A 19,998-nucleotide genomic window follows, 5' to 3' on the forward strand; every position below is an offset into this window, starting at 1 on the left:
GATCCATTCGGGATACTTGGCATACATCTGAGCATATGACTCAGGGTCTGCCTGGGTCGAGTCACCAATGCAGACGACTTTCCGTTTGGGCAACCAGGAGTGAATCTTCTCCATGCGATCAGTCTTGTATGCTTGCACGCCTTCTGTCAACGACTGAAGTAAGCCTCCAAGATACATCCAAGATGCAGGTCGTAAGATAAGTGTTCCTGCAGGATAATGCTGCGAGATAAACTTGGAGAGGAAGGGATATAGATTGTAGGGAGACGCTGATAGGTAAAGCCAAGCAGGAGACACCAGTGCCTCTTGCAGGATTGTGTACAACTCCGACATCCCAGGGACAGGCTGCGGGACATCTGCGAACGTTGATTGTAAGATACCAAGAGGGTTTGATGTCTGAGTAAGCTTGATGGTATCGTCGACATCAGAGATGATAGCCCAACCTTCAGGACCAGCATAACGTGTCTTGAACTGTACCTCTGGGAATTCTGTGCTCGTGCCCGTGGCGGTTTGTCCATCCATGTCATCTCCGCCACCGGCCAAAAGAAGTTGGCTGCTGATACCGTTCATATTTGAAGGCCCAAGGAGTCTTGTATGAGACAAGCGAGCTGGGTCTGGCCAAGAAAGATTGATGTCAACGGTTCGTGCTGGAGCGATAGCTTGGACAAAAGGCATCAGCCGTTCTTCAATCCTGGCCCTAGCCTCTGGATCATTGCCAGAAATTCCATCCAGTCCGATAAGATCAGCAATATTGCTCACAGTTCTAGTGATATCTTTTCGGCCAGTACGGAAGAAGCAAGCAACGAATTCTGCCTCCCAGGGTTGAGGGTCGGTTTCGCCCTCCGCAGTAGGCCTGAATGCAAGGTTGTCAAGCACCCAGACTTCGTTGTGTTTGGGGTCGGCCTTCTTTGCAAAGATGTTGTTCGCTCCAAGGATACCTTCATTTGAGGTGAGTTGGCGCATTGCAGAATCTGGGGAGACTTACTGGTGCCTTTGTCGATGAAGTTCATGTCGGACCTGGTGAAGCGCTTGGGGAGCTGGTCTTCGATTTCCTGGAAATTGGCTTCCTTGCGAGATTCAGATTCCAGAGGGGTCTCATGCAGCTTTTGAGCCGCCCGCTCTGGAACAGCCCGCTTGCATGACGATTTGTTCTTGGAATGAGAGTGAGGCATGGTGGCAGGTTGTCTTATGTGGCTTGTGATTATAGCGGATTCGCAAAGCAAATAGCTCGTGACGTCGTCCTGTGATAATGATATGGATCGTATCAAGAATAGGCAGAAGGCCCAGAAGCGGTACACGAGAAAGAGTCTGCTGCTAGCTGAGAAACACAGCAGGGTTTGAGGAAGGTCAGAGAGGGACATGAGATTTTGGCAGGAGGCACACAAGCACCAGGGCAAGCGCGATGGTCTCACTAATTCAACATTATCAGGAAGGCAGGACTCGGAGATCACAGGATGAAAAATTTGCTATGCTGCCAGTTGGAAGTGATCATCCGATGAAGTGCAGCTCTCTCACCTCGACAGAATGGGGATGACCTCCAATGGAGATTGTCAACACATGAGCAAATCAGACCTGAGGTTTGAGATCATCTGACGAGGGATGCAATGTGACTTGCAAGTCAGGTCCATGGCTGGAAATAGCTACCAGGCAGTAGAAGGCGGCATAGCCACAAGGAACTGCCCATTAGAGGCGATGTCTTCCTTCCTTGATTTCGACGGACCTTGCGGTGATCTGCATCAGGCTTGTTCTGCGGTTGCCTGCTCGAGAACCAAGTGAGGTCTTACCCAGATATCATGTAGTAGGTTGGGCAGCACCGCCCAACGAATCAGGGAAATCAAAACCAACGGAGCAAAACCCCACGGGCGATGTCAACCAGGACATCCTCTCGTATGTAAGTATACACTCATACATAGTAAGCTCTCTACATACCGTACAGTCAGAACTGTGCCTGGTAAGGAGGAGAAATCTGATGGCATTGGAGGTCGGCGGCCCTGGCTGGGTCTACTTAGGCTACTTGGGGTCACTGTGCTTGCTGTGTGCTTTATGAAAGGGTTTGGCTCCAACTGCCAAGGCTGCGCCTGCTCCCTCCAAACCACTTTACGCGAGTCGCGTCAGACGCGACACGCCCTGGACATCGCGACACCATCAATGACAACGAACTATTCTCATCGTCACCTACTGTCGAAACCTCATGTCACACAATACTAGAATCTCAGCATAAGCAATGGCATCTCGGCCTGACTTGAAGGTTTGTGCAAGCCCAATCTGGCAGGAACCTTCATTGACTCCAATGTTTGAATAGGTTGACGATGAGACTGGCTTCATCCGCACCTTTCGCTCCTTACCCGCCAGTCCTGAGGGTTCCAGCACCATCAGAGTATTTGACCGAGGTGACTATTACTCAGCACATGGCGATGATGCCGATTTCATTGCACGCACTGTATACAAAACCACCGCCGTAATCAGAAATCTTGGACGATCAGACAACTCCCTTCCCAGTGTTACATTATCAACCACCGTCTTTCGTAACCTCCTTCGTGAAGCACTTTTCAAACTTGGAAAGAGAGTCGAGATATGGGACAACCAAGGAAAGGGGAACTGGAAGCTTGCACGGCAAGCTAGTCCGGGCAATCTTCAAGCAGTCGAAGAAGAGCTAGGTACAGGTCTTGACAGCCAGGGCGACAGTGCTCCCATCATTCTCGCCGTCAAAGTGAGGGCAAAGGCAGGGGAAGCGCGCAGTGTAGGTGTCTGCTTCGCAGATGCTAGCGTTCGAGAGCTTGGAGTCAGCGAGTTTCTCGACAACGATCTCTACTCAAACTTCGAAAGTCTCTTGATTCAGCTTGGGGTGCGCGAGTGCGTTTTGGCAAGCGACAATCAAAAATCCAAGGACCCAGAGCTCGCAAAGCTGCGACAAATCGCAGATGCATGTGGCATAGCCATCACCGAGAGGTCTTTGGCCGATTTCGCTGCCAAAGACATTGAACAGGACCTCGCCAGACTTCTCAAAGGTGAAAATGCCATGGGCCTTCTTCCCCACGCAGAATTCAAACTGGCAATGGGCAGTGCTGCAGCATTGATCAAATACCTAGGTGTTTTGACTGATCCAAGCAATTTTGGTCAGTATAATCTGTATCAGCACGACCTCAGCCAGTACATGAAACTAGATGCCGCCGCCCTCAGGGCACTCAACCTCATGCCGGGACCAAGAGATGGCTCCAAGAACATGAGCCTTTTTGGACTTCTCAACCACTGCAAAACACCGATAGGTGGCCGTCTCCTCTCACAGTGGCTCAAGCAACCTTTGATGAGTCTGGAGGAGATTGAAAAGCGACAGCAGCTGGTCGAGGCATTCGTCACAGACACCGAGCTTAGACAAACCATGCAGGAAGAGCATCTGCGGTCTATACCCGACCTCTATCGGCTTGCAAAGAAATTTCAACGCAAACTCGCCAACCTCGAAGATGTTGTTCGCACATATCAAGTTGTCATTCGCTTGCCGGGATTCATTGAAGCACTCGAGACCGTGGTTGATGAACAATATCAGATTCCCCTAGAATCGTCATATACATCCAAGTTCAAGGAACTATCGAACTTCCTAGGCAAGCTGGCCGAGATGGTGGAAACGACAGTTGATCTGGATGCACTCGACCGGCACGAATTCATTATCAAACCAGAATTCGATGATGGACTCCGGGTCATCAGGGCCAAGCTTGATGATGTTAGGCACCAAATGGATGTTGAACATCGGCGAGCCGGCAAAGACTTGAACCAGGATCTGGAGAAGAAGCTCTTTCTGGAAAATCATCGAGTGCACGGCTACTGCTTTCGACTGACACGAACAGAAGCTAGCTGTATCCGAAACAAGCCCAAATACAAAGAAATTTCGACTCAGAAGAATGGAGTTTACTTTACCACTGACACACTGCAAAGCCTGAGGCGAGAGCATGACCAGCTTTCCTCGACGTACAACAGGACTCAGACAAATCTAGTCTCCGAGGTTGTCACAGTTGCAGCTTCGTACGTCCCAGTTATTGAGCAGCTCGCTGGAATTATTGCACACCTTGATGTCGTGGTGAGCCTGGCACATGTCTCTGTTCACGCGCCGACTGCGTATGTACGACCCAAGATGCACGCCCGTGGCCAGGGAGACACTGTGTTGAAAGAGGCGAGACATCCGTGCATGGAGGCGCAGGACGACATCAGTTTCATCACGAATGATGTAGAACTCAGGCGCGAGAAGTCGCGATTCCTCATCATTACCGGTCCCAACATGGGTGGCAAGTCAACCTATATCCGGACGATCGGGTGCATCGCACTGATGGCCCAAATTGGATGTTTCGTTCCTTGCTCTGAAGCCGAGCTAACCATCTTTGACTGTATCCTAGCTCGGGTAGGTGCATCTGACTCTCAACTTAAAGGGGTCTCGACGTTCATGGCTGAGATGCTTGAAACGGCGAACATACTTAAGAGTGCCACTAGAGATTCATTGATCATCATTGATGAATTAGGACGAGGAACCAGTACCTACGATGGGTTTGGTCTCGCATGGGCCATAAGCGAAGAGATCGTGAACAAGATTGGAGCGTTTGGTTGTTTTGCCACTCACTTCCATGAACTGACAGCACTTGCTGAGAAGTTTCCGAACTCTGTCAAAAACCTGCACGTCGTTGCGTTTGTTGGAGATCAGCAAACAAGGGGGGATGCTGAGGCTGACCCCAAGTCAAAACGCAGAGAAGTCACTTTACTGTATCGCGTCGAACCTGGTGTCAGTGACCAGAGCTTTGGCATCCACGTGGCAGAACTTGTACGATTTCCGGAGAAGGTGGTCAATATGGCAAGGCAGAAGGCAGAAGAGCTGGAAGATTTCACCAGTGTTACGGAGGATCATGCAAGAAAGAATCTCACCAAAGAAGAAGCAGAGGAGGGCAGCCGACTCTTGAAGGAAGCTCTCAAGAGATGGAAACAGCAAATTGAAGGGCAGAATATGACCAAGGATGAAAAGCTCACACTCATGCGGACGCTGGTCAAGCAGGACGAGAAGCTAATGGCCAATCGGTTCTTCCAATCTGTGCAAAGTCTGTGAGATACGACAACAAGAAGATGGAAATTGTATGATTAGCACCGGCGTTGGGAAATAGGACGCCAAGCACCTTCAGCAAGAGTTGACAACATCTTTCTTCCAATTGATAGATACAGTCCTCAACTGAGATCTGCCACAAAAGGCTACTTGCTTGGGGCTTCATGGAAATGTGGCGGTTAGGTATCAACGAACTGGGCACCCCTCGTGATGTTGGGATATCATGTTCTCGCTCTCAAGCCTGGGCATTTTTGATGTTGGACCTCACATCGTCATTACCACCTTGTTCCTGTGCATACTTTGCAGAAATGTCTTCAGGACCATCACCTGCTTCTCCTTGTTCGAAGTCACCCGCCTTCGTGACTCGGCCCGTGCCTCGCTGGATTCCACCTCCCTCTTCAACTGGGATTTCGCGATTATCTCCCGCTCCAGAGACCTTGCTCCCATACTCAGCTGTACTGCCTGGGAACTTGTTGGTCACAGATTGGTCGATGCCAGACTCGACGGCTGACCATGGTCGGTCAGTATGAAGTTACGAGTATACATGACGGTGGGCCATTTCGACGTACTGCTTAGGCTACCCCCTTTGCCCGACTTGCCACCAAACCCGGTGTTTGCTGCGCCAAATTTCAATTGGTTCGATGCGAGATCTTGCTCGGCTTTGGCAGCGATGTCGCGCAGATCTTGGCCTTTGTATTCTTTCGACATGGTTTATGAAGTCTCGAGTTTCGATTCTTTGAAATTGCTTTGAGTGATGCAATGGAGATATAAAGGTGAAGTCGACCTATTGAGAAAATTCCAAAACATCCATCACTTTGTGGACCATGACGACATTGCAACATCATTTTCCTCGCCCGCTATATGATACACATGATTCGACATAAACACATGTCTACAAACTCTGATTCTCAATGTGCCCATAATGCTGTGTATATCACGTTCTGTTTACATCACGCCAAGACGGAGGCTGTCTCCGACTATCTCCATCAAACTCTGTGAGTATTCTCAATTGCGACGCTGATAGACATATATGATGAAGTTTCCAAGTTGTGTTATATGAGCTCTCGAAGATCGAAAACGTGGATATGAGAGAAGGGCCTTTTCAAAGATCTTGCAAGGTAATGTTCACGATACTCTTTTGTTTGCTGCTCAATACCCTTGATCTCTGTGCTTTGGCATTGTCAAAACAGCTAGTATGTGATTGTGCGAGTATACATCCCATCAGTCAGGTCATATTCTACGAGTCTTGGAACGGAGTATGGGCTGTATCCGGCGCAGGATATAGTCGAAATATCCAGATCTCCTTTTCTCCTGGCCCGCGGTAGATGCGAACATGCCAACAAGACGTAGAAAAAATGGAAAGTGCAGTCATGCGCTTGCCAGTGATAGAGACAGTATCACCGACATTGTTTCCTTCACCTCCCAAACTGTTTTTGACTGCGGAATGCATCCCAATCTTCAACTTTGTGAGTCATCTTGCTCATCCTGATCTTCTCCGGCTCGGATGTCGCTCTTCTCGTCTCTCAGATTGTGAATATGGCGAAACCATCCACGCCAATCGAAGGTCCTCCATGGACTGTAGCCCCATCGCATCGATCTACCACCACATCCATCCCACGTCCAATATCAGGGTCTTCTCGCCGCGCCACGCCAACTAAGTATCACATTTTCAATCCTGCTGCGGATGATAAGAGGAGGGAAAAGAGAAGCCGAAAATCATGGCATCCTAACGAAGGTGCTCCTCCTTCATCATTCACAATGGGATCTTCTCATCTCTCTATGGCCTCAGTGGAGGCTACTATGTCTCGTGGCCAACACTCTGCAAATATTTCCAGACCTCAAAATCTGCCGCACAATACCACCATATCTGCTCATTCGAACCCCGACCTCACCGAATTTGAACTGATGCAGCCTCCGTATGCCGTCAAAGCTGGAAGAAATCTTCCCCGATCTACCACCATGGAAAGTCTGTTGAGCTCGACCAGAGATACTGCACCAAGAAGGAGTCTCCTTCAGCCACTTGGGCCCCCACTCCCTCGAAGTCAGACACTCGGGAGCATGTCTTGCTTGAACGGAAATATTGCCACGCCTTCTCCGAGAGCGCCAGACCCATCACAGCTAAAAGCCCTACGGCGACGTACTGGGCCCGAGACCTTCCTTGATACCGCCACGGAGCTGAAGAAAAGTCAGAAGATAGATACAGCTACAGAGGAAGTGTCACAGGTACAACGAGAGGCAGCGATACAGAGGAGGCGACTCAGGAACAACATTACTGCTCAGCCACATGGTAAGTCGGCGTATCCAGTTCTCCAGAATACTCAAACAATTCCTGGTGAGGTGGATGAGTCCCTCGTCAGATCTCCTTGCCCCACAATGGGTATGCCCGTTGAAGGACAAAACGTCCAGCAGCAAGATAGAAGACGAAAGCTTTCCATTAATTTTCCGCTTTCAACAAAGCCTCAGTTGGAAAAGGATTGTTTACCGTTCAGTCTGTGGAAAACCAACAAGAATATCACCAATCTTCCTCAAGGCAGTTCGGAGAATGTGCGTCTAGGGCTTCCATTCAAACAAGGGAAGAAATTGACACATTCGCAGGTGACTAAAGCAGAAGGCGTACCATATTGGGCAGGCCGTTTTGTGGCCATTTGTGACAAATTGCGGGCCACTGAATGCGAGCAAAATGAGAAACGTCCACTCGTCTCAAACAACGATGAAGATAACCGTCTGGACGCACAGGACAAGACAAGAATGTGCAATGCACTGAACGTTCTGAGACGTTGCTGCCAAACCTCGGACGCACTTCGAAGTTTCGAAACTTTCGAGCTCGAGTTCCGCAACAAAACGGACCTCGGTCGAACATTGAATCATGCGACCAGCCGCGTGACGCCTGAGAGGCAAGGTGACGCAGCATTCCAGGGCGGAAAGCCCAACAAGCTGAGGAAATTCAGGGCAATGCTGCAATCTCCGAATCTCATATCTCCAGTGAGCAGTGACGCGTCAAGCTTGGATGTGAGCTGCGAAGCAAAATTCTATGGCCAAGGGACACTGGCAAAAAGCAAGACAACTGGCAACCTGGCCTCCTTACTCCCTATGATTCACAGAAAAGCAGTGGCATTGACAGCAGGCTTTGCGCACAGTGAGCAAGATGCGCAATCGAATAGCCATAAAAGTCCAGTCTCCACTGTTGGCTATTCTCCTGGGCCCAACGAGAAGGCCCCGAACAACCGCGAAGAACGGTTGAGTAAGCCGGTAGCCGAAGATTTGATTCATTCTGGTACATGGCGAGACTCAAAGTGCACTGGCAGTGATAGATCAGGTGATGTAACTGCAACGTCAAGAACAAGAGGAGCTACTATAAAGCATCGCCGGGTGTCCAGCTTTATCCTTGTATCAACCCAATCACTAGAAAGTCCTAATGTTAGGATCGACCATGTACGATCTACGGCCGCGGGTTCGAAAGACGAGGCAAGGCTCAGTGGGTCAGAGATCGACACCCAAGTACCGAAGGGGCCAGGATTGGGTCGGAAGTCGGAGCGTCAATTCAGTGGAGAAATGGTCAAAAGCTTCTTCGGCGCAGGAATCCGGGAGATGAAAAAGATGAGTCGAAGGGTTAGTGGCGGGATCACCTGAACGGAGCTCCAAAAGACGTTCGATCTTGTTAGAGATGTTGTAAAGCCAACAAGAACGGAGCAGGCTTCCTCGAAAGTATCTTTTCGTTAGCAATAGCAGGACTAAGCCAAGAGAATGAAACACCCAGATGCAATGCTTTGACTATCTGTGACATTCAAACAGGAACCCAGTGGATCCGTAACTCGACAGGTCTCTTCCCACCCCCATCATCAGCGTAAATGTCTACCTTGCCAAACTTCCCAGGGATTTTTTCGGCATAGAACCGATCACTATCCTTGTAGGTCAAGACGGTTGTATGGTTTGACGCCGAAGAAAAAATTCCTTGAGCGGAAGAAGCTTTGGTACACTCGAACTTTGCGGTGCGGGGGTTGACCAAACACGGCGAGAAGGATGACGACAATGAGAAGAGCGGCGCATGGCCGGGATCAACCACGTCAGACTGTGCAAGGTATGTAGCACAGGTGCCGGAGGTGTACCATTCGCCATGGCGTATCAAACAGCCAGTTGTTTCTGCAGAGGATTCGGAGGCTGAAGAAGGCACGACGTGGACTGCGAGGTGACCTTTCCCAGAAAATGGAGTGCTAGTAGCACTGGGGTTGGACGTCCGAGTTGTAGCGGTATGTGTGGGCCGAACAGGCGGAGGCTTGTGTCCGGCAGGGACCTTGGGTAGATACTTGATACCACGGATGGGACAATCGGATTTCGCGCCGTCAGGGATAGCAGGGATGAAATGATCGCGCACGGTAGAAAAATTGAGGAAAGGCGACACCTCAGATGTAGAAGATCCCATCGTCGAACCAGGGATGGCGTGTCGTAATGAGCCGCGCACTGAGAAATGGTACCAGATTTCATTAAGTTCGCCATTCCGGCATCGGAATGTGACTGGAAATCCATGAGGTGATGCTTCGATCGCATCTTGCAGTTCAGTCAAGTCATAGTGACGGTCGTAGCTGGGTACAATTCCACTTTCGGCGAAGATGGCGAATGTGTCGAGCGTGCGAAATAGACTAGTTGTCTGGACGAAGTAATCGAGAAGATCTGCGTGGAGGGTAGATTTGCTGGTGCTACTTCCACTAGTGGCGGCGCCATCCTGCTCATCATCCCTCTGGTAACACGTTGGCTCAATGGTTGAGATACACGTGCCATGCTTATTCCACTCATGAGCCCACAACTGCTCCGGATTTCCATCAAGAGTCAACCAATTGGCATCCATGAAATCCAAAAGAGCGGCATTTCCACCATTCAGAGTCTGCAAGATTGCTCGAATATGATATTCGGACCTTGTCGTGTCGCAGAATTGGTCAAACCCACCTGTACATAGATCAGGCCATAATCCATGGATCGTCCATGATACATTAGACCCAGTGGCTGGCGAAGAATCCCAGAATTGGGTCTGGAGGAAATGGCCTGAAGGATGGTTGATGCAGCATGTGTCAATGACTTTAGGCGGGTTGATGGGACATGAAAGGCTAGGGTTGGGACAGTGTTGGGTGGTTGATATGGTTGATTGAGATGGAAGTTGGGAGGTGAATAAGTGCGAAATGAGAGGGAGTTGAGAAATGACGTTTCGGATGGATGACATTGGGAGGGAAAAGAGGGAAAATATAGGAAAGGTTTATCGATATTGAGTATAAGTCGTACAAGTTGTATGCATCATATGCTGGATTCAGGTCCTAGGTGGGGTGTAGGTGATTGTGGGTATAGCTGTTGTTGTCTTTGAAAGGGGGTCAACAACAACATCAAAGACATATCCTGCCAAGAACATGTGACGTCAAAATAGGGACTGGTCATGTGACAACACCTGCAAGGCTGAGTCTGGGCAGGAGCAGTGGAGGGGTTGAGGTTCTTCTACGGAGTACAAAGAGAACGACATACTCAACTCTTTGCACACTTATTCTATCCCTTGTCAACTGAATATACTGCCGCATGCCATCCACAGAAGGAGCTATTTACATACCTACGAATGACGAGTCCGACCAATACCATCCTCACCGATCGCTTCAGTCAACTCCTACAGAAACGAGAGCATCCCCAAACCCTCTGTCCATCCGAAGTGGCACGGTCATTCTCGACTTCCGAACTCGAAACGCTCAAGGTCGCATCATGGCGGGATCTCATGCCTCAACTGCGACAAATGTCCTTTCAAGCCCGGGATCGAGGCGAGATCGAGATTTTGCAGAGAGGTGAGCTCGTCAGCAGCGATTGCCAATTGGATGATGTTCGTGGGCCGATCAGGATACGCAAGGTTCAAGATTTGTGAATGCACAAAAGAATGTGTTACGATTCAAGGGTTCTTCTTCATGATCTTGTCCATTCATGTATTATCGCTAGAGGTCAGGGGTATTATGCATCATGTTACAAGCATTTCCAAATGCATCTCTATGGTACATGCTCTATAGTGGCATTCTTCCTTGATTATCAATTAATATCCAGGATACCCGCGATGGGGTCTCAATGCGGTCCTGCCGCCTCGTGATGGCCCAATATCAATGGTACTAAGCTCCAGCGCCAGGGAGTCCTCGCCGTACTTATCATAGTCGGTTGCATAAGGTGCCGGTGGATATGACGGCTTCGTGGGCGAGCTCGAATACGCCGGCCGACTTCGCAATTCTCTTGAAGCTCGATGGTCCACAGTTGGGATTTGGTAGTCTCTTGATGACGGCCGTGGCATTTGCCCCGCGGACGGCGATGACCCCACCGTGTATGCATGAGTGGTTGGACTCGGGCGATTAGGAGTCGCACTTTTGGCAGAGACAGTCATGACTGCTGGGCTGGTCTGAGCTTGTGGGTATGGTTGGACTGGTAAAGGACGGGCCGGTTGGGACTTCTTCAGTCTATTTCGCCCACTTGGTGAATCACCTTGTGGTGACAATGGGACTTTGGCTGGCGGGGTTGGGCCAATTTGAGGTTGAGAAGTGAATGGATTCTGCGGTGAGGCTTGACTAGGAGACGTTGAGATAGACAGAGGCTGGACCGACGAAGGTGATGAACCCGTCCGTTGGTGCATTCGAGCTTCTTCTCGCGTCCGAATCTTGATCACATGCTCTGGCTTTCGATTCTTTCTTTCCGGTTCTGGCGCCCAAGTGTCAGAGGGCAGATGGTCAGAAGGGTCAATGACGCGGCCATCGTTGCCAATGATGGGTCCTTGGTCTCGTAGCTTTTCGACTTCTCGCTGTCGAGCCAGCTCCTGCCTTTGTTCCGGAGTAGCGAATGGATCATCTTCGTACATGGGACTCGTTACCGGGTTCAAGACATCATACGAGTCCGGTCCATATGGAGTACTCCCCAAGGAATGAATCTCGGGAGTAGAGGGAGTGGGCGTAATGGATTTCCTTGGGATGTGATATCCAGTATTTGGACTAATCGCCCGAGGTCGGACAATCACAGGATCTGACCTGTGAACCCGGTTTTCATCTGCAGATTCATTACCATCAAGAGTGGTGCGTGATCTTGACGGAGAATATGGGCTATACTGCCCATAGTCAGCCGGACGTGGCAGGCCCCTAGGTTCACTTGGGCTCTGTCTTGATGTCGGCCGATGGTAGGAAGGCTCAGGGCCGTCATAAGTCATGTTATTGGACAAAGTATGTTGTATTGGCCGCTGATGATATGCGTCCTGTACGACATCTGGTCGATAAGGTTCATAATCATTGGATGAGGTGAGGAATAATGGTTGCATTGGTGACTGGCGTCTGTCTTGGGTTTGATCATCTAAGCCTTGGTCAGGATAAGGATGATGCTCTAGTCGCTGCAGAGGACTTCTATCTTCGACAGAGCCTCGCTTGGTTGGTGTGTGGGGAGCATAGTTGGGGCTCGGTCTCTGAGGAGAGCTGAAGCCGTCTGGAATTCTGACCATCTGACCACCATGAGCAGGAGGCGGAGGCGGAGCTTCATCCTCTCCGCTCTCGGCTGCAACCTGGTCATGTCTCTGATGTGGTACTTCGTATTGGCTGATGGATTGGCGTAAGGGGCTGTCTCGGTATGGGGCGTGTTTGGTTGGCGAAGCACTCCCTCTTCTCTGCCATGACTGTGATTGTGCATTTGTCAGAGCAGGAGGTTGTGGAGAAGTTCTGTGAGGGGGAGATGAGTGGTAAGGAGAGGTATTTATGGGTGCTTGGGGAGATTGGGGGGGTGTCGTGGAGTCGAAATTGCTTGGAGGACGACCGATGGAATTTCTGGATGAGTGGTCGTGAGGGAGGGGGTCACTTTGTTCTGCAGCGTAAGCATCATAATTGCCATATCGATCAGGGCCATAGCCCTGGCTTCTGCGGAAATCGTCGCGTCGAGGGCTGGCTTGCACGTTTGATTCTGAGTAGGGAGAGTACTGCTGTTGGGAATTTCTCTTCTGGTGTGAATGATGAGAAGGCCGGGTATCTACTGATGGGTCGTATTGGTGTGAAGGAGATTGATCGTAGGGCTGTGGAGGGTATTGGTTTGGCATATCAAAGCCGATATCGTCTGGAGTTTCAGGCATGACCGCGTGTTTCCGCGGATGTAGCATGGCATTGGTGTTGTTGCTCCTCTCAGGAACCCAAACATCGGGCGGATAGTCGGTCTGGATAGGTGAAGGCTGTTGTTCTGGAGTGTGGGGAAGGTTGACAGGTGATGAAGCACCTCCTGGGCCGGGTGGTAGCGGTCGTCTTGTAATCTCTCTGGGTCCCAACTGTCTCGCACCGGGAGCGTTGTTTAGACCAGTATCACCGGTGGATTGTAGGGACTTTTCTCGAAGTCTTTGTCGCTTTTTCTCTGATGTTGAGGGCGTCTCGGGCCTGGGCCGGGTGTCGTAGTAGGTGAGTTCGACTCGGATATCACCAGCATATTTTCCCTTGAAATTCAATTGATGCCACAAGTCATTCTTTCCACCTCCAGGAACGATGACATCGTGCAGGTCCATCCAAGCCTCGCCGATCAAGTCCGTCTTTTTGTCATCGTTGAAGATAGAGCACTTGAGTTTGAAGTAGTCTGGGGATTCGTGAACGGTGAATCGCAGTTCCTGGTCCCTAGAGCAGAGTCAGTGGCTCGGTCATTTGGGTGGCTGATGGGCAGACAAGGCTTACCATCTAGGAGTCTGTCCACCTCTTCTATCGGTTTCTGTCTTTTTTGCTTCTTTTCCCAGTCTCATAGCACAATAAGGATCTTGTTTACCCATTGTTTTTCGGTTTGGGAGGTTCTTGGCTCGATCAACAACCGCTACCAGAGTGCCGATTTCTGGACCGTCAAAACTACTGTCGGCAAAGATGCCGGCTGTATGGGCCGCATTGACGGGACCCCTCGACCTAGTCGCCATTGTTGGTGTAGGATAGAGAGCCGGTAGTGCAGACCAGAAACAGAGTTGAGTTGGTTGAGACCGAGTCAAGGGCGCAGGCGGGAGACTGCGGCATTCGAATCCAGTGGTGCACTGGAGGATACGGTTCGGTGCATTAACGACGCATTACGGAAGGAAGGAACAAACTGTCAAGAAATAAATGACCGAGAATGCTGTACGACGAGTTGAAGAAAGGAACTGCACGGGAATAAGCAGTTGTGGTGGAAAGTAAGAGTAACAACGTTGAATGTTGACGCTTGAGAGTGGACAAGGCGCCAGCCACGGGAATTTACGTGTGTGGTGGGTTCAATGGCTGGGAATCCTGACGGTGATGGGTGTCAGGAGCAAAGACCATTGGTCCCGACATGGCAATGATTGTTTCACTTATGTTTACAGCTCTACGGCCATTGCAATATCATTGTATCTGGATCCTTCGTCTGAATTGTGCTGGTATACATGAAAAGTATGTCGAATGGTCTGTTGTTATTGGGATGGTAGAGGCGCAGTTCCCTCATCTGATTGGCCGCCGTTTGTTTGGGTTGTGACGATAACGACGATAGCTTTGGTAAGCACGGTCGAGTAGTCTGGTAAGCTCGCCCCGCCGGGAGGGGGAAGCTTTAGCGATGTCTTTTAGCATGGTTCAGGTAAGCCTTGGGTCTGGCACAGGCCACGTTTGGATGCGCTAGAAGGCTTGAGTCCCCTATAAGGCACTAAAATTCTGTGCTGGAGCTGCCTAAGGACCTCTACGGAGTACTTTTTGTCCTTCAAACCCAGGCCACCTCGCTAAAGACAGTCCAGATAGAAGGACCCTTGTCGTGGCCTGTCCAGATTCTGGTTCTTTGTGAATGGGAATCGTGGAACCGATCTTCTCAGGTCTTCATATACGTACAGTATTATCCGCTTGAAGTAATGAAATCGAGAACCCCTCGACTGATGTCATACTACTTGAACTCGTGGAAGTCTAGTTTTTTGTGTAACTCAAACGGCGCTGCTTGGCCCAACAACTAAGGACTCGCTTTATCGTTTAGGCATTTCCTGCTCTTTCCAACATCTTTTCTTTTGTTCTGCCTTATCGTTGTCATCTTTGACCTTGTTGACACTTTTAACGACAAGGTCGTCCATTTGCATGGTTATGACCATCTTCTTTTCACTGGCATCAAGTTTTGTCTGTATAACACTTTATCATCATCTCGTCTTGGAAGCACAAGCCAAGGAGAATTCACACCATCCTCCCCCACAACGATAGTCTTTTGTCTCAACGACCTCGTCTATCCTACACTGTCCGACTCCGCTCAGGTGCAAACACGATAACAGGAAAAAAAGTACCGAAGACTCGATACGACTTGGACAATAGATCTTGAAACCGATTTGGTACAGCCTCCTGCGCCATGTCCAATCGACTTGACCGTCACTCCCGTCACAATATCTCGACTGCCCGGCACAATGCCTGGGGTGAGATATCAGGCTCGCTCGGCGATCTGGGAACATTTCTTCCTATTGTTATTGCTCTCGCCGAGGGCCATCAGATATCCTTGACCTCCACCTTGATATTTACTGGAATCTTCAATATCATCACCGGCGTGGTCTTTGGCATTCCTCTGCCAGTGCAGCCGATGAAGGCCATTGCAGCCGTCGCCATATTGAAATCCCTGTCCGCCAGGGAGACTGCTGCCGCGGGACTGTTTGTTGCCATCTGCATTTTGATCTTTAGTGTCAGCGGACTTTTGGCTTGGTTTACCCGAGTCATTCCCATCCCAGTCGTTAAAGGGATTCAGGTTGGGGCAGGATTGAGCTTGATCATCGCCGCCGGGTCTAAGGTGCTCGCTTCGTTATCCTGGACAAGGCCATCGTGGGCAGACAACAACATTTGGTTGATCGCTGCCTTTATTATTCTTTTCGCCATCAATGCCCGCCCTCGCATTCCCTACGCCCTCATTCTGGTTCTGGTCGGTCTCGTTCTTGCCCTGATCCAAGTTGCCACCAGCCACCACCACCATCTCCCAGGATTACATGTTTGGCATCCTTCAGCTCATGTCCCATCTCTGAGGGACTGGAAGACTGGAATTCTCGACGCCGGAATCGGCCAACTCCCATTGACGACGCTCAACTCGATCATTGCCGTGACTCATCTGGCCGCTGACCTACTTCCAAATGTTGAGACACCATCTGTCACGGCGATAGGAATTAGTGTTGCAGCGATGAACCTTATCGGCTGCTGGTTTGGAGCAATGCCAGCATGTCACGGCTCTGGTGGTCTAGCGGCCCAATATCGGTTTGGAGCTAGGTCTGGAGCCAGCGTGATTTTTCTTGGTACCATCAAATTGGTCTTGGGACTCTTGTTCGGTGAGAGTCTGACGGACCTCTTTCACCAATTCCCCCTCGGCCTTCTTTCGGTCATGATTATCGCCGCTGGCCTAGAGCTGGCCAGCGTAGGTGAAAGCCTCAACACCGAACGCGCTCACGATCTACACAAGGACGGTATTCTAGGCCGGCAGCGCGTTGAGCTATCAACCGAGGAAAGCAAACAAAGGTGGACTATCATGCTTGTTACGGCAGGGCTGCTGATTGGGTTCAAGAATGATGCTATTGGTTTTTTGGGTGGCATGTGCTGTCACTGGAGCTATTCCCTTCCTCATCATGCCTCGCGTCTCACTCGTCGAGGGGCGCGACCAGCTGGCCATGGTTCTGACGAGCGTAGCGCTCTTCTTCCACACTGAGTGATAGGTTTCAATGCTATGCTTGGTGCGAGTTCCGTCAATTCAATTACCACGGTACAGGGCCGTCTTTACTCGAAAACGTGCCAGTCACGCCATTTGGCCCTTCCTGAACCAACTCAACTACCCTGACCGCTCCAAACTTGGGATCCGTCTCGTCCCCTGAGACATCATTCTTGTGCAAGGCGGTAGCCCGGAGACCAGGACAGACGGCATTGACTCTCCATCTGGGAAACGTCTTTGCATACCAGGCCGTCAATCCACCGACCGCAGTCTTACTCGATGTATACCACAATCCTTCCCAGGGCTTGGAGGAGCTCTCCAGTGTCTTCTGCACACTGCCGAGTGAGGATGACAGAAAGATGACCTTTGGCTTTTGAGACTTTTCCAATAATGGAGTCAAAGAATGTGTCAAGACAGCCTGTGAAGTCACATTGACTGACAAGGTGTGGTCAAACAGTTGACGTAGCGTAGAACCCTTTGGGAGATGATTACCTGCAGTACCTGCATTGTTGATCAAAACATCAAGTTTCCCAAAATACTGATTAATGGTTAAGAAAGCATGTTCCACCGACTTGTCGTCTTCAATATCCAGCTGAATAGGATTGACGTTGATCAGAGCTCCAATACTGGCAGCAGCGTCCTCTCCCTTGAGAGTGTCGCGACATCCTAATAGCACATGATTCTGAGGACTGGCCATTGCCAACGCCTTGACGATTGCAAGCCCAATGCCAGTATTTGCTCCAGTAACAAGGATGATGGTCTTGTTGGCCGCAGCAATCGATGAAGGTCGATGCAACAGCCCTGGACGTGACATGATGCAGGGGAGGGGACGATGATGTTGGTGTTTGTTTGGGAGGGAATACGTTAGGTAGGTACTACCTAATAATGACACAAGACCGGGAAAAAGAGCCGAAGGTGTCGTCGTTGCTTAGAGACGAGTGATCAAATGTGAATACAAAACGCAAGCCATGCACGTAAGGGGTAGTGAATACAGTAAGTAGAAAGGAGGTGATCAGGGTCCATCCACAGTCAGTAGTCAGTGAGTGAGTGGGTGATGCTCGAGTACCGAGTATCATCTCTGGATTTTGCCCATCTGAATTGTCATTGAAAATCTTGAATTGAGATCCTTGTCAATTGCAAGCCTCAGTATTGATCACTACGTCACTGAATAATTAGCCGACTGGATATATCCTATTATAAGTCTGTCCATAAAACTACTTTGCCCAAGCAATGCGTAGTGGACTTTGGGGTAATATGCTGCTTGCTTACTGGTCACGGTTTATATTTCCGATGGCGTTGCTCGGCTCTTGGGATGTCTTTGCTTCATGAGGCAAGGTGAGTTGATCACTCAAGTAGATCCCTAGAATTTGAACGAGGCAGCGAGGTTACTTACCTCGAGCGACAAATATAAAGCGAATTATTCGGATTGCATAACTGTCTGTGATGAGAAGGTTGAGATGAAGATACATGAAATGGTCATTGACTTGTGATAATATAGTAGTGGATTACATCCGAATGTCAAGAAACTACTCTCATCATATCTTGCAGTCACACTTCCCAAGTTGACTCGGTGGATGATATGGTCTACATGACTCTTATGATTTGCCGTCCAACTTGGTGAATTGAGCTGGTCCCCCAGGGATTTGTAACCAGTTCTTGTCGTCGTAGTGTTCCTCGCCCTCAATCAGGTGAAATGTGTAAATGATCCTCCCCTTTTGGCTGAGATTCTTCTCGGATTTGTGTAGGATATTTCCATGGATCAGTACCAGCGTCCCCGCCGTGACCTCACCCAGAGCGTACTCCTCCTGCTTCGGGGGTTCTGCTGGATCCTCCACCTGTAACCCACGCGGCCATCTTGCATCTTCAGGTGTTGGCTCAAAGGTCGTGCCGTTTCCATCCTTGTCCCGGACAAACCTCTCCTTGATGGGGGCCCTACGGTGGCTTCCTGGCGCAAAGCTTAGACAGCCATTCTCGACCGTGGCATCCTCTAGGGCAATCCAAAACCCAACTGCAGATGGACGGTCCGTGTATAAAAAGGTCGAGTCCTGATGGGGTGGGACAGCACCGCCAATCTCTGGCTGTTTGCAAATCACCATGCTCTGCAGCAATCGTGGGTCGCGATAACCCAGATCTCGCGCAATGGCTGCGTTGCGTCGCCCAATCTCCCCTTGGTGTGAAATTTGCCCAAACTCAGGTTCCAGCCCGTGCAGGTTGTGTCCGATCTTATTGATTGCCCGCTCTTTGGGCTTGGTCAGCTTGCCAGTGTCGGGATCAAAGGCATCTTCTTCAAAAAAGAAGCGTACTTTGTCCCCAGATGACAGAAAATAGTCGTCACCGACATGCTTCGCTGAGGCAGTGTTGCCGGACGCGGTGCCCGTGCTGAAGCGGGTCATGGGATGATCCTGGAGAGGGAATTCATGGAGGAGTTGGCTGGTCCTGGACAGAAGGCTATCGCAAGTTCCTTTGCTCAAGTACGATGGAATGATCAGGTATCCGTCTCGCCAGAAGGATGCGATTTGTTTTTGGGTAAGGCCGGCAGGAGGCTCGCTGGGAGTAGGCTCTGGCGAAACTCGAGAAGGTGCCATGTTTTGTTCAGGAGGGTTAGAGGCTCTGGACTGGATAGAGTATGTGAATTGAAGGGGAAGAGGACATCAAAGTCAGAAGAGTCAAGACAAATACCAGAGCCCTGTCACTATGATCAGGTGAGATTTTTTATCATATCGGGCAGTCAATTCACATTGTGCTTGTAGGGTAGTATCGTCGAGACGAACCAAAAGGACCCATGGGTTCAAGTGGAATGTAACGAAACGACTGTTCTGAGGGGCAAATAGGGTTATCTACCTACCTAGGTAGTAAGCTGAGTGTTCGAGGGGTCCTTTGGTGTCTTATCGCTAGCGCAGTTTAGAGAGCCTGGGTAATGATGCCCATTGTATTGGCGGATGCTTAAAGATATCAGGGCTATGACTGGTCAGCACATAGGTAACTCCAGTCCCTAAGAAACCGCCAAAAGGCCCCTCGGCCCCCCTCACACCTTACTCATCTAGCCTAACTCCCAGAGATCCAGGCACTTGGAGACCCCCTTCACTCACTAACAAAATGCCAATAATTGACGACTTTGGTGCCTCGGTCTTCTCCACCCTCGTATCCCATTTCCCCACCAAGGCTTTACTTATCATGGCGTGCCTGGCGTCCTTGGTCTACCTTTTTCCAGCCGCTGCCTTTTTACACCTCACTTCCACCAACATGCCGCTCCCGAAATATGGAAATCAAAG

General features: G+C 50.1%; 8 protein-coding genes across 8 annotated transcripts; 4 read left to right on the forward strand and 4 right to left on the reverse strand.

Moving 5' to 3' along the window:
• Nucleotides 1–2,179: 2,179 nt before the first annotated feature.
• Nucleotides 2,180–5,146, forward strand: PV10_00164 (DNA mismatch repair protein msh-2). Its single transcript, XM_016364206.1, has 2 exons — nucleotides 2,180–2,245; nucleotides 2,300–5,146. The coding sequence occupies exons 1-2, from the start codon at nucleotides 2,222–2,224 to the stop codon at nucleotides 5,078–5,080; spliced, it is 2,805 nt and encodes a 934-aa protein (XP_016227855.1). The 5' UTR covers nucleotides 2,180–2,221; the 3' UTR covers nucleotides 5,081–5,146.
• Nucleotides 5,147–6,853: 1,707 nt separating this feature from the next.
• Nucleotides 6,854–8,704, forward strand: PV10_00165 (uncharacterized protein; the record flags this gene model as incomplete). The annotated part of the gene is made up of 1 exon (XM_016364207.1): nucleotides 6,854–8,704. One exon carries the CDS (start codon nucleotides 6,854–6,856, stop codon nucleotides 8,702–8,704), a length of 1,851 nt encoding a protein of 616 aa, XP_016227856.1.
• A 154-nt stretch (nucleotides 8,705–8,858) lies between these two features.
• PV10_00166 (uncharacterized protein) lies at nucleotides 8,859–10,403 on the reverse strand (the record flags this gene model as incomplete). The annotated part of the gene is made up of 1 exon (XM_016364208.1): nucleotides 8,859–10,403. The coding sequence occupies exon 1, from the start codon at nucleotides 10,284–10,286 to the stop codon at nucleotides 8,859–8,861; it is 1,428 nt and encodes a 475-aa protein (XP_016227857.1). The 5' UTR covers nucleotides 10,287–10,403.
• A 203-nt stretch (nucleotides 10,404–10,606) lies between these two features.
• Nucleotides 10,607–10,993, forward strand: PV10_00167 (uncharacterized protein). Its single transcript, XM_016364209.1, has one exon. The coding sequence runs from the start codon at nucleotides 10,668–10,670 to the stop codon at nucleotides 10,962–10,964; it is 297 nt and encodes a 98-aa protein (XP_016227858.1). The 5' UTR covers nucleotides 10,607–10,667; the 3' UTR covers nucleotides 10,965–10,993.
• Nucleotides 10,994–11,003: 10 nt separating this feature from the next.
• Nucleotides 11,004–14,231, reverse strand: PV10_00168 (uncharacterized protein). The gene is made up of 2 exons (XM_016364210.1): nucleotides 13,762–14,231; nucleotides 11,004–13,704 (listed from the first exon to the last, which is right to left on the reverse strand). Exons 1-2 carry the CDS (start codon nucleotides 13,989–13,991, stop codon nucleotides 11,127–11,129), a joined length of 2,808 nt encoding a protein of 935 aa, XP_016227859.1. The 5' UTR covers nucleotides 13,992–14,231; the 3' UTR covers nucleotides 11,004–11,126.
• Nucleotides 14,232–15,078: 847 nt separating this feature from the next.
• On the forward strand, nucleotides 15,079–17,232 carry PV10_00169 (uncharacterized protein). Its single transcript, XM_016364211.1, has one exon. It carries the CDS (start codon nucleotides 15,398–15,400, stop codon nucleotides 16,724–16,726), a length of 1,329 nt encoding a protein of 442 aa, XP_016227860.1. The 5' UTR covers nucleotides 15,079–15,397; the 3' UTR covers nucleotides 16,727–17,232.
• PV10_00170 (uncharacterized protein) lies at nucleotides 16,773–17,540 on the reverse strand (the record flags this gene model as incomplete). Its single annotated transcript, XM_016364212.1, has 1 exon — nucleotides 16,773–17,540. The coding sequence occupies one exon, from the start codon at nucleotides 17,538–17,540 to the stop codon at nucleotides 16,773–16,775; it is 768 nt and encodes a 255-aa protein (XP_016227861.1).
• Nucleotides 17,541–18,149: 609 nt separating this feature from the next.
• Nucleotides 18,150–19,529, reverse strand: PV10_00171 (uncharacterized protein). Its single transcript, XM_016364213.1, has one exon. It carries the CDS (start codon nucleotides 19,309–19,311, stop codon nucleotides 18,322–18,324), a length of 990 nt encoding a protein of 329 aa, XP_016227862.1. The 5' UTR covers nucleotides 19,312–19,529; the 3' UTR covers nucleotides 18,150–18,321.
• Nucleotides 19,530–19,998: the final 469 nt, after the last annotated feature.

This window comes from Exophiala mesophila (assembly GCF_000836275.1).
Source record: "Exophiala mesophila strain CBS 40295 unplaced genomic scaffold supercont1.1, whole genome shotgun sequence".
NCBI classification, from domain to species: domain Eukaryota; kingdom Fungi; phylum Ascomycota; class Eurotiomycetes; order Chaetothyriales; family Herpotrichiellaceae; genus Exophiala; species Exophiala mesophila.